Source organism: Leptidea sinapis, chromosome 20 (assembly GCF_905404315.1).
Source record: "Leptidea sinapis chromosome 20, ilLepSina1.1, whole genome shotgun sequence".
Lineage (NCBI taxonomy): Eukaryota > Metazoa > Arthropoda > Insecta > Lepidoptera > Pieridae > Leptidea > Leptidea sinapis.
Genome location: NC_066284.1, coordinates 9,194,199 through 9,208,558, shown reverse-complemented (window position 1 = coordinate 9,208,558; position 14,360 = coordinate 9,194,199). Strand labels below are relative to the sequence as shown.

General features: G+C 33.0%; 1 protein-coding gene across 14 annotated transcripts in view; it reads right to left on the bottom strand.

Annotated features, from left to right (window-relative positions):
- LOC126970147 (nuclear factor 1 B-type) overlaps positions 1–5,930 on the bottom strand; it is a 92,659-nt gene extending 86,729 nt beyond the window's left edge. For 12 of the 14 annotated variants that reach the window (XM_050815898.1, XM_050815901.1, XM_050815897.1 and 9 more), the window contains exon 1: positions 5,781–5,930. In XM_050815898.1, coding sequence (XP_050671855.1) covers positions 5,781–5,858 — 78 coding nt within the window. In that variant the 5' untranslated portion in view covers positions 5,859–5,930. Of the gene's footprint in view, positions 1–5,749 lie in introns of all 14 variants that reach the window. The other 2 variants (XM_050815908.1, XM_050815906.1) reach the window with 2 other exon arrangements.
- Positions 5,931–14,360: the final 8,430 nt, after the last annotated feature.

The following is a 14,360-nucleotide window of genomic DNA, read 5'->3' as shown; positions in this document are numbered from 1 at the left end:
TTTGCCTTTGGTTTTAAAAAATATAAAAAGGAAACGTGCAACATTCTGTAAGGTAGTGCATTCGGGAATCATGCACATCGACATCATTTCCAGTATGTTTATGTTTACCAACATCGACTAAAGATGGTGTTGACTCAAGGATTAAATATTTATTACTTAATCTCCAAACACTGTGAGGATTTTGAGATGTGATGAAATTATAAATCATTATTATAAAATAATCATTTTATATAAAAAAAACACAACTGTTCTTAAAGTAAATAATAGATATTTGAATCAGCACCATCTATTTACAAAAAAAATTACTGGAAAATAATTAATTTGACAACAGATTAAACATATTAATGTTCTGTTAGTTTGATCTGTTTTCAAACTTTCGTATGTTTACTTAGAGCCTACTAAATATTCGCAACTAATGATTTTAAAATTGAAAAAATTACAATATTGTCAACACTTTCAACAAATACAGGCTTTAAATAAACATTTAAATTATAATAATAATAACTGAATCTCAATTCAGAAATTATGTGACTCAAAAACACTGTTATAACTCAACTGTAAAAGTTTAAAAACTGAACTGTCACACAATTTCCAAAATATCCAGAGAATATCAACATTAACAGTTAGTGAAAACATCCAGACACCGAGAGTGGGAAGAAAAGGTGATAGAAAGATAAAATCAAAACGTCAAAGAGGGGGTAGGGGGGGTAAAACATCGAATTTCGGAAACACCGATGCGACGCAATCGCTTTTCGCCGGCCGGGTATTTTCAGGTATGTCAGTGAATTATTTTTACACCAATCACATATTACATTGTAGTGTTAAACGAAAATTCCACTATTACAGTTCTGAAATATTTTATCCCTTAGATATTGTTACGTAACTATTTAGTGTTAGGAATTTTATTTTGAACCAATGAAAAACCATTTGTACCATCATTCAATACCATCAGTCAAAAAATTCGATATTCTTTGTAATTCTTACATAATCGTATGAGTAGATATCACGTAGTTTTCTTTACCAAGTTTTAAGCAAAAGTTTGCCTACTAAGTCGAATATTATTTAATTTTATGATAATTTTAACTGTTAAATATACAATGATAATATTATATTTTCTCAAAATCATATTTTATATATAATATATTGTTTATCTTTTACTCGAAAGCCTTAATTACCGTTTTAATTATTGAAAAATCCTTAAGTCATTGGGGCTAGACTTTTCCTTTACAGCAAAACCTCAAAATTTTTATTTATTTAATATTTGAACTGCAGTAAATAAGCCGACTCTTTTATTGTTATGTTCCTAGGTAACGTCATCTAATATAATATAACACTACATCCAAGAAATATTACATTAAAGTTTAATCCTACATCATTTGTGGGAAGATTGCATAGAGTTATTTGGTTGACTAACTTTGCTTACTCGCGTTTTCCGAGCAAGACGTCTTATAAGCGTTTTACAAATAACATGCATTCGCTTTGGAATGTTCAAACTTTACGTGGATCCTTTGAAGTGTATCAATGATTTTGTGCTTATGTTATAGGTTCTACCCATTACAATATTAGATATTTAATGGTGTACTCAAATTATATCTCGTAATGAGGAAACTAAGAGCTTAATACTTAGCTTTTTATCCTATCATTGTTTATATTTTCATACATAAAGGTAATTTTTTTACTTGACTCCAAGTTATTAAAACTTTAATATCTAGTGATTTAAAAAAGGGGCATAAATTGGCTTACATTTTGGACTCTCAGATATACCTAAAACCATGCCTACGATAATATTTTAATTAATATTTTTGCAGTGTTGCAGAATATTCTGATGCTTTGTTTTCTAATTCATCACGCTATTACACTTAAGGTGATTAAGTTAATTAGTTATTTCTTAATAAAGAAAGGCTCCGATTAAAAATTTCCTCGAATAATCGGATATAAAATTTAAGATGGATATTTTTATAAAACGATTATTTTTATCTTTCGGTTTACATTTCCCTTTCTTTTTACATCATTCTTCTACGAAATATTAATTTTTGTAATTAAATAGGCCTCATTCAGGTATCATTAAACACTCTTTTAATCTTAGAATAGACAAATCTATCTTTAATTCACACAACAAGGACTGGGCTGTCGGAACATTTATTTGAATTGTTCACAATTGTTCCGAATACATCTTTAGGCTTAAAATTATTGTGGCACTAAAGCCCAAATTTATCTATTATTGTCTAACAAAAAATATGTTAGAGCCGATTAGATACGTACAAAAATAATAAAAATAGTTTAAAAAAACTAAAAAAACATGCTTTGGTTACAAAGGTAATGGTTATTATTAACAAAAATCTTATTTTGCAAATTAAAAAATGGAATAATTTTATCAAATTAATGTATTGTCATCGGTCCTTCTACGAAGAAAAAAGAGTTTGTTGCGCCCATTCTTCTCAGGTCTGAGGCATTCATTTCGGAATGGGTGGTAGTATTTTGGCTTTCAATAAGTGACGACACATCCTATTTTGAATAAAAATATTTGTATTTGAATTTGAACAAAATCTAGCCGTTTAAAGTGAGTTCAATCGCGCCCAAATGAGTCAGTTACAAACAAACTTACATACAGGCGAAGCTAATGAAAAGCGTGTAAATTCAATTCTAATGAACAGAATGGAATGTATTAAGTTGCATAATACGGACATTTTTTGGGTATTTTTTTATGGAAGAGGATGAAGCGTTAGGGTTACCTGATGGTATGTGATCAGCGCGCCCCAAGCTCTTATGTAACACCCGAGGAATCACAAGAGTGGAATAAATGACAGAAAATTGATAACACATTGATAAGTGGCGGGTGAGGATCGAACCAGCGGCGAAAGCACGTTGATACGTGGTGATGGCTCTACATATGGCACCGCCAGCATGTTAAATGAATATTCTAAATTTGAACAAGTGAAAATCTAGTTTTATTTACATTAACACTGATTGAAGAAGAGATCATGGCTCACATAACGGCCTAGAAAATGTGCTTCTATGTGTGCAGGACTTTGTCGGGTAGAATACTCCTTGCGGCTACATCTAAACTATCTGCAAGAAATCATTGCAAATTCGGACCGATGCAAGTAACTATCTCCAAGGGGTATTGCTACAAAGAGGACCTTAATAAAAATCCTGGATGCCATAGAAAGATCTAGAACAACTTGAGAAGACTACAGAAAAATTACCTCAGAAAGAGACCGCGTGTTATTACTGAAATTTCACATTGGGTGTTTGGAAAAAAAATAAGTAAACACGTTGACAGAGAGTTAACAAAGAGGATGTAAGTACTTCGTAATAAGGCAGGACTGCCTCAGTAAAAATTGAAATTTAGTTTAGTATGAAAATTAGTGATTTGACATAAGTTTGAAATAATAGTAATTACTGTATGGCGATGTCGGCTAGTGGATTTCGGCTATCTCCGTTTTTTACAAGATTAAAGCAGTCACCTGTCGATCAATAAATCAATCATTGACTGCACGTTTGATACAATCGAGTGAATCGCTTTTTTCTTAGATAGTTTCGGTAGGCTGGAAGTTTGGAAAAAATAACATTTTAGTAGACACGTTGACAGGAGTCAAGAATATAAGTCATAGAAGAACGTCATTAATTGGATTAAAACCTTCGAGGTGATATTTACTGTAGATGAATGTGTTAAAATATCAAACACCTAGGACTCTACCTCCTCTATCTTCAATTTAAGGCCAAAAACATGTACATACTAATTGTACATACATATAAGAAGAGAACATGTTAGTTGTTTTAGATAAAACCCATGAATTATAGCTGTTATTTTAACTCTACCAAGAAATTGTTATGCTAAATAAGGCTAGAACATTTTAATATTATGACATTTTAATGTTAAGCAGGTCCCTCGCGTAATGATCTAAGAATCGCTTCGGATAATGCTAAAGCAATTATGGGAACAAAAATAAACGTTAAGTGAATAATAAATTACAAAATCAATCATTTTATGTAAAAATACGACAAGTCCCGCAAAAAGTACAAGTCATTGTCACGGTATTAAAGATATTATTCATTTTAGTTTTTCTCTTGAGTTATTTATTCATTGTCGTCTGATTAAAGAAGCTTTTCAAAGAGCAATTTACTCAAACATATTTTGCAAATTATAATATAAATTAAACATACTTTTCTACGTCTAAACATCTCTATATTGATAACATAACATTCTTAAAGAATTGTCTTGATCAATTTCGATTAAATTACTTTCAGAAGTTTAAGAATAAGTAAATCCCATCAATTCAAATTAACGTGTGAAACTAATTTATTTACTTTTTATATGAACTAGATATAGAGACGTAAAAATTTATAAGATATTTTTATTTTAAATCTTATCGTACGTTACTACTAAGTTATTAAAAATCTTTCAAAACGTGTTCTTTAAAATATTATATGCTTCAGTTTTATTTATATATTTTATGTAATTTTATGTATTTATAGGTAATAATAAACTGTATTTACTTTAATATAACAATACATAAAAATTGCTTTGATACCCTATAGTAGAGTAGCCCCCAAATACTCACAATATTATCTTTTTTAAATACTGGCAGCACTATCCTTTAAAAAATATTAATGGAAGTTTTATAGGTTATTTTTAATAAAATATTTTTTGATTCCAACAACGGTAAATAATGAAATATAATGCGCCAAATAATCGTTCGTTTACATGCTCGGAAAACATTTTACCCCGGCTCTACTATTGACAGCCAGGCCGCGTGCTGCAATAATAATTTATATTTTGAATTATTCCATTAATATATTAAAGATGTAAATAAGCATCAATATTTAAAGATTAAGAATAAAAGTAGTAAGAAGCAGAAGTATTATAAGATTCAAACATTACCCTAGAACTATAGACAAACTCAGCACTCTATGCAATCTATAATCTATGCTCACGAAATCTTCGCAAAAGTGGCGAAGTGTAAAAACTTTAAAACGTCTGCAGTGCGTACTACTGCACTGCTTACACATATTTTACTGATAGAATATTGATCCATTAGCAAACCCATGAAATATTCTTACGAGAAACGTTATGAAAAAACTATTATTTTGTTTTTTTTTTAATATTTAACAAGGCAAAGGATGCACATATATTATGATTTTAGAAGAATGAGGTTACATATTATCATTGTAAGTACACATTATTTATGTATATTGTTTAACATAGAGCAATTTGAAATTTTAGTAGTGACTTTTTATCAAATATATTTTTAAGGCTATTTTCAAAACATTGTTGATTGTTATAAATTTTAACATTTGAAATCTACCGCGAAGTTTATGTTTTACTATCCAGCAATAAAATGGTTCAAGACATTTTTAACTCAAACGATACCCGTTGCTCTTATAACTGTAATCTCGTTTATTTCAGTATTCAAGAACTATTTTTACATTGAGATAGAGACGTCGAGTTAATTGAGTCATTCCTTTAAAACGTTACGAGATCAAGACTCACGTTAACCCCAAAATCGACTTATTTGTGAGTTTCATTCGTGATAAACAACATAATTTATATAACCTTATTTTCTTGCCCTCCGCCCCACATTCATTACCCTAACTTATTGATCTGTTTACAAACTTACACTTAACACTATGAAAACACGTGGTTTTATCCTAGCACTTCACAATTTTGAACCCCCAAAATACCCGGGCGGCGAGATAGACAAGCGTTCAGCCCACAACATCTGTTAATATGATCATTGTTAATTACATATGGGTTGTTGTTAATATATTGTAGCAACCTGTCCCGAGGAGGGCGCTTGGAGGTAGGTTGCGACGTCCTCCACCATGCAGGCTCGCGGAAGGTCGGGTAGGAACATAATACGTCAGTAAGCGCGCATCACGCGTGCGAGCTACGCGGCACGCCGCGGTACACTGACGACTGAAACGCGTTGCCGACTGCTTCACCCCCCCGCGCTCTGCCCCCGCCCTACACAACCCCTCGCCCCACCCCTCTTGTCGCCTCCTCTCGCAGGGCTGCTGCGCGAGCTTTTCCGATTTTTCCGCATTGAACCACTTAGAGAGCACGTGGCTTTGCTTGTGCTTTAAATATTAAATTGATTTTAAAATTTAATAGGTATTCAATATATGTAGTTTGCTTATCATAACGGGGTCACTGGCTAGTTTTGTTAAAGCATGCAGTATACCATTTTATCATTCTGGAAAATTATCAAATATATTATAAATGTTTGTTCGTATGTGGTGTTAATATCTTTATATAATATTTTATTTTCGTATTAATAGCCACTACCCCAGCGCATACATATCATGCAGTTCTTTTTCTTCTCTCTTTCTTATTTATTCACATTTAAGATAAGCTGAGAGGCTATAGAATAAGGATAGATATGCAGCATTATATTGATACAAAAGGAATTATTAAAATAGGACAGATACATTCAGGAACGTTCAAAAAAACAAACAAAAAACCTTTTGCTTTTTTAGAATACTATAGATGCAGCTGCATCTACTAACACTAAAGTGTAAGTGCTGCAATGGCAATTGCTAGACAATAAAGTTTTAATCGAGGTTATTCAATAACGTATTATTTATTATTTCAAGAGAAAATGGCTGGAATTTCCCAACAGTGTCAGCCCTAGAAAGCACGTTGTAATGCATTCGTAGTGCTAGCTGCGTCTCGGCGCCATTCGGACCCGATCGGTAAGCGTTCGGCAATTTTCGGAAAGCTCTTTGATATCCTACTACGTGACGTATCTGTATTCGATCCACGATTGAATTTAAACTTTATGCACCCAACCTAACTGTTAATTTAAGTTGCATACGAAATATTACAGTATTGTTTATCGTTCCTAATTCAATCTGCACTGAATTTTGTAGAATTAAGGTTGCTTTTTGTATGGCTAATGGCATTTGAGTGTTCCATTCGACTTTGAAATATTGTAATGGACAAATATATGCTTTATATGATAGCGATAAGGCTGATTTTCTATAAACCCGTATACCAGCTGACTTGTCATAAATGTGTGCGTAGTTTTGGGCGACTTGGGCGGATCGGATATTTTTTCTGACCTTTTTCCTTTGACTAGTTAAGAAAATTTTCTTGCACATTCAATCTTTGGATAGAAATATATTTATATGCGATAGAATTTGTTTTGAATGTTTTAAATTGCGAACTTTTTACTTTTCCAACTATAATAATAATTTATAAGATATACATACATAGCTTTTTATAGGATTTATATTAACTTCAATTCAAATAGTTTTATTCAAAATAGGATTAAAAATCACTTATTGAACGTCAAAATCTACTCCCCATTCGAAGTAACGTGCCTCAGACCTGAGAAGAACGGGCGCAAGAAAATCAGCGGCCTTTTTTTACGTCAAGGACTGTTGACAAAACAATAGTTTCATTTTTTTTGTCCTTGTCGTTTGAGCTTCAGTGAAGTTGAAGGCTACTAGGGCATACTATACTAGGCTACTAGAGTATATGGTATGCCATATACCTTCAACTTTCATACTGGTGTTATGGATGTCCACGGGCGGTTGTCTCACCACGTTTCAGCACGTAAGATGACGAAGCTCTTGCCTGTTTGCTCCCTCTTATATGAAAAAGTGGCAAGAAACTCATTGCGACTATTTAAAATCATCGTAGACGGTTTCATTTATTTATTTATTTTATCAAAATACACACTATCATTACAGAATATTCCAATGCGATAGAGGTGCATACATTTTTACATTTTACATTTTTATATTTAAACTAGCTGACCCGGCAAACGTTGTTTTGCCATATAAATTATTTTTAGAGTTAGACCGTTTCTTGGACATTGCTTTATTTTTCTAAAATAAACGTAGCCTAAGTTACTCCTTATTACATCAGCTACCTGCCAATAAAGGAACAAACAGACATACAGACAGACAAAAATTGTTAAGAATGTTATTTTGGTGTATGTACCGTATATATATTCATAATATACATTTAGTAAAAAGTTTCATCAAAATCCATTGAGTAGCGTTTGCGTTAAAGAAGTTCAAACATACATCCAGACATACAAACTTTCACATTTATAATATTAATAGGATTTTATAACATATTATACATATCACTTTCGTGAATTCACCCTGAGTGCAACAAAATAGATCCGTCTGTGAGGCTATTTCGTTAACTGTACGAAGAGCACGAGTCATCGCTGCCTGGCTTAACAAGTTGGTGCGCGCGGACGGCACCATCAGCAACGGCGGCCTACGTCGGCGCCATACGAACCCATGCGGAACAGCAAAATGCAGTCTGCCCAATATACCCGCATTATGCACCTTCCTTCAGTGTTTAATTATTCGTTATAGAAAAAACATATTATGGTAGTATTATTTGCGGATGACACTTCACTGATATTTAAAATGAAAAGAAACCAGGTTGTATATTATGATGAAGTAAACGATATTCTATCTGACTTCATGTACTGGTTTAGCGCTGATAACCTAATGAAAACGAAATATATTATAAACTTTACCGTACCTAATGTCAAAAATGTAAATGCGAGTGTTTTGTTAAACGGAGAGGTGAAATAACGGGGAAGGATTGGCTAATAGACTTAGTTCTGCAGCATATGCGGTTAAAAACATAAGACAATTAACTGACATAGATACAGCGTGACTAGTTTACTTTAGTTTTTCTCATAGTATTTTGTCCTATGGTATATTGCTATGGGTCAATGCTATATTTGTGCTGCAGAAGGGTGCTATTCGCGCTATTTATAACTTAGGTCCTAAAGAGTCACTGAGAGCAAAATTTAAAGAAATTAACATCTTGACTGTTGCCTCTAATATATTCTTGGTAATTGTATGCATGTACATAGGCACTTAAGTGAATTTGCTAGAACCTGCTTTACCATAATATTTACACCAGGAGCAAACATAAACTTATAATGCCTACTACTCGGCTGAGTCGAGTAAGTAAGTCTTTTGTGGAGCGTTGTATATGCTTTTACAACAAAATCCTAGAAAATGTCCAAACATATGTATTTTCTTGATGAAAATAAAGGACGAGACGAACAGGACGTCCGGCTGATGGTAATTGATACGCATTCTCCATTAATATGCAGGATTAAGTAATTTCACTAGCTACGGCAACATTCAGACCGAAACTCAATAATGCTTACACATTAATGCTTTACGGCAGAACAAAGCGCCGTTGTGGTACCCATAATCTAGCCGGAATCCTTTGCAAAGGAGCCTCCCACAGTACAGTAAATATTTTGCTATTCCTTTTCTTCTATTTTACTTAATATCAAACACATCAATCGGGTAAGCCCGATACCCTCAGCCTCACCTTATAGGAACACACCCTCGTCGGAATAACTAATATTCTCCCCTTGGTAAACAAAGTAGGCAACAGCGTTAATTATAATAAACTTGTCCCAGTACTATGCAAGTATAAAACATAACCAAAAAGTTTAAGCCAATATGGAATACCATTCCACTCTTTTCAAACAACAAAAACACTTTTTATTAAATTTTTGGACCATTTTCTCAACCATTCTTCCATATAAAGTTATCGCAAATACTACTTCGGATAGTCAATTACAACGAAACCTTTTTAAAATCTCTACTTAAATATAACCTTAATCCAACCAAGTAATGTTTAATACTGCACTTTTATTCAGTGCTTGGGAAATCTCTAAGATTATTGAAATCCGAAATTCCTACTCGGCTTAAGCAATTAGAGTAAACCGTACATACTACGATAATTTATTTCTAGCTGATTAGTGCTTTAGGCTTCATTCGTACGGGGCAGGAAAATCGCATATAATATATTGAATATTAGATCTTTCCTTATTTTTTTTTCAATTCAGGTTTCAAGTTTATTTATCAAAACAAGAAACTTTATTTATCCCAAAGATTATTAATTCTTTTTTCAGATGTTTCTTTTTATGGAAAAGGAGCACAAACAAGGTGACAAACGAGTCACCTGGTGTTAAGTGATCACCGCCACCCACATTCTTTTGCAACACCAGAGGAATCACAGGAGCTTTTCCGGCCTTTAAGCCTACATCTTGTACATGTAATGTAATTTTTTGAAGGTACCCATGTCGTATCGTCCCGGAAACACCGCATAAGAAAGCTCATTCCACAGCTTAGCAGTACGTGGAAGCCGCCACACATCCACATCGTTGGGATGATATCCTAATTTGTGGCGTTTCGTGCGAAGGTAAAATTTGGATTAAATCGGACAAGGTTCAATTTACCGCATTCAACTAACTTCTCAAGAGAGGACTCGATGTTGGAGGTGTCCAACATATCGTTGATATGCAGAAGAAACAGTGTAGGAGATAGCACACAGCCTTGGGGCACTCCAGTGTTCACGGGCTTCGGGTTCGAGCAATATATCTCTTACTTGAGATAAAAATCGTAACTATCGTTGACTTTTCTGTCCCAATAAACTTATCGACGGTAACTCACCCTGTCCATGCATTAAGAAATAATAATATAGAATTGATGAAGCTTCATCTGTAAAAGCCTTAAGACGTCGGATGTAAAAGCGCTCTCTGATATTGCAGTTAGGGCGGGCACAGTTTTATCGCACAGACGAATAAAACACAGAGTTATATTTTTTATAAATAACATTCTTTTATCTGAATCCTGTTTAAAATTTCGATGAAAGCTTTTAAATTGATAGTTTTGATTATTCTAAAATTGGGAAGTTTTACTCGTTACGATTTTGATATTTGATGTAGTTGCTTTCACAGACATTCTAACAAATTGCTGAAACTGACTGGGTTTATTGAGGCAATTTACTCAGGTACCTAATGAATGCGGAAGATGGATGAAAATAATTATTATCACAAAATTAAGGCCTATCGCATATGACACACTTTTTTTGCTATCGAGTCTGCGGCACTCAAAAAGAGTGCATTGCGCGCAAAATGTTTTTGGCAGATATTACACAGACTCAACGCACACGACGTACACTTTCGGTCATTTTATCGGCAGACCTGTAGGGATGTACACGCAATAGAAGAACAGAGATTTCGGTGTATTATTTCGTAGTTGAGATATAAAAAAGAAGAAGAAATAGTGAATTTTGGGGTAATCCTATTCTTTCAGAACGATTATTAAAGGGGCTGTTTAATATTAAACATTTAGTTCTAAAACTATGGCCAAATAAATTAGCACACTTCATCCCACAATTTTCTTTTTAAATTTCTGTCATGATACTCTGCCAAAGATGTATCATACGGTGCTGGTCTGTTTTCTACTCCTTGAATCAACATCGATACATCAATGTCTTGCGCCATGATATCCATCAATATAGTAAGTGCAGACTACAGACTAAAGTGAGCGACGTCCGCATTTGCGCGTGTTAACGCGAACGTTGTATGTTTTTGGCGCACTTTTTGTACGGCGTGGTGCGGCGCGGTCTGTCAGTTCTACGAGGATATTTTGTGTGCCAGACAGCGGTACTGCATATAATTCTATATGTATTATTATCAAAGACTAAAAAGTGCGTCATGGATAGTCTATCGTCTTCGATAGGCCTAAGAGGTTATGTTGAAAGTTGGGAAATGTCAACCTAAGCGTACAAATCTGCGTTTAGAGCAGTGATGTGCCGAAAACCTTTCAAAAGGGTTGATAGGAATGAAAGAAGCAATGGTACTACTACGTCGAAGCAAATTTATAGTTTTCATATCATAATTGAATAAAAGTAGCTTGGTTCTTATTAGAATTTGAATTACGAAAGTTTACAAAAATTAGGTCTAAATATAAATATAATTTCTCTTCACAATTTTTTAAACTTAAAACTAAATTTAATTAATATTAATATAATTTAAATTTCTGAAATCTTATCTGAACTGTTACTGAATCTCTTAGTCAGTTGCAAAAAACTTACAGGCACTCACATTAATATGTCAGGTCATAAAATTATTATTTCAGTAAATAAATTAATACGGATTTCTCTATCACTCCATTGCTCTGTGCGATAATCAGAGAATAGTAAATCTAATATAGCACAACTAGGAGTCTCGAAATCCGGAGCCGTATATTATATTAGGCCGAGAACAGAGCTGGTAAATGAGGCCTCGTGTGCACCCAGCTTAAGTACATTTGACGTCTTAAAGACGAAATTCTAGAACTCAACAGTATTTGACATTTAAACTTACGTCGCGCTATATTATGTTACTATATGTCAGAAAATTGACTACTTGACCACGTACAACACAGAACAGGTGGAACCATTAAAGTAATATCCGATCGGCTTGATTCTTTGAATTTGTGTAGAGATGTAAGAGATCTGATGTAGCTTTGCATTTTCTACTCTTTCATGGAGAGTATTCAGAGGTTTAAAACCAATATGCCGAATCTTTCCATCTCTCGTAAACAAACATCTCAATACTTCTTTCAATTGTTCCTCTGTCAGAGCGTCATATTATTACATTCTTTCATACATTCAACTCTTTCAAATACCATTACTTTCGTCTTGATCGTGTTCACTTTCCTTCCTTCCTTTTCCAACAGTTTAAGGCTCGTCAAATTTCTTTTTTCTGAGCCATTGTGAAGTATCCTTTGGATATACGTTTTTTGGACATATACTTTGATTGTTTTGAACAAAATAGTCAAAGTATTTGATTTGTTTGAGTTTTACCATCCATCTATGTAATTGCATAAAGCAAGCCAAATTTCAGTGAACAGTAGATTACAAACATTACAGAAAATGATTCGTTTTCAACAATGACGTTCTATACATCTTAATATATATAAATTACGTGACACGTTGTTTGTCCTCGATGGACTTTTAAGGTAATGAACGGATTTTAATGGGGATTACTTCATGGAGTGCAGTTTAGTCCAACTTGAGAGATAGGATAGTTTTTATTTCGGTTTGGGACCTATGATTATTTTTATTTTCAATTTTTGTTTTGTATGGACATATTTTCTATGAGAGAATTTAGTGACGCACGGTTTGACAGTTTCGCTGTGAAACATTTTCATTATAACAGCAGGGAGCATTTTTTACTAAATAATTATTGATGTTTTGAAATATTATTGGCAAATTCATAAAAAACAGTATTTTATTTATTATGTACAGAACAACGTCTGTCGGGTCAGCTAGTATAACATATGTATAGAACGTCATTGATGGATGGATATTTACGGATTAACTACTACTAAAAAAAAGAAAATACTGGCTGTAAAGCTGGAATATAGATGAGTATTAAAAAACACCTTTTTTTTACAAATGGAAGTCTTTTCTTTTCCGTTTGATAGAGCGTGTTGTCATAAATGGATTGAACTAAAATAAATAACGTTATTGAATATCTGTGCTTAAAATTTCAGAACGAAAGAAGTTAATTAAGTTTCTTAGGATATTTAACACTATTATTTAGTTGCACATTGACACGCCGTTTTAAACTTGGAAAAAAATTCACCGTCACTTGGGTCTCAACAAGTGAGTGCCCAGAATGCTTTACGATGCACGAAAACAAATGAGACTGCACATAACTCAAGCTTCAATGGATATGTTTCAACAAAATTGGGTTTTTGAAAAAAAAAATTATTGATTTTTTTTATGTATTTTAAAACTTTATTATTAATAATATTGATATTTAATGCAAAAAACTTCAAAAAAAAGTTTTTTCAATTAATTATAAACAATTAAAAATTGATGAAATTTAAATAAAAATCACGTGACTATAAACGCGCCATGATTGGTCACCATAGTTGTGACGTCATAATGTTATAGCTATTTAATAACAGTACAGCGTTTACGGCTATTACACGCGTCTAGACAATAATATTAAAAATTTATTGCTAAAATACGAGTTGTTAGTTGGTTTCGATTAGCTATGTGTGATAAAGGATTTATTAAGGCAAAGTCTGATAATATTCCTGATGTTGATATATTTATGATCACCGATTTTTTAAAAAATGACGTTCGGTTTAATTCTGCTGAAGTTCGAGGTGCCAAGGCATCAAGGTAAGTTTGTTAAAAAATAATATAATAAATGAAAATATTTAATTATTTGTTCTCCATTACATTAAATATAATTATTTATTTCATAAATTGCAGAGCATCGCGTGAGAGTTACGGCGACAAAGCTATAGGTTATGTTCAACTAAGTCGTAAAAATAATATTTGTATTGTGAAAGGACGGGTATGTCCAGAACACCGAGTAACAGTAACACCAGTCCAGTTGCCTTTGTAGTATTCTTACATAATGGTACAAAACAAGAACGATAACTTTTGAGGTTCGACATTTTTAATATAAATTTAAATATTTAATAATGACAACAAAATTAAATAGATCAAAACACTGTATTTATTATTTTTCTATCAACTGCAATGAGTGAAAACTAACATTATGACG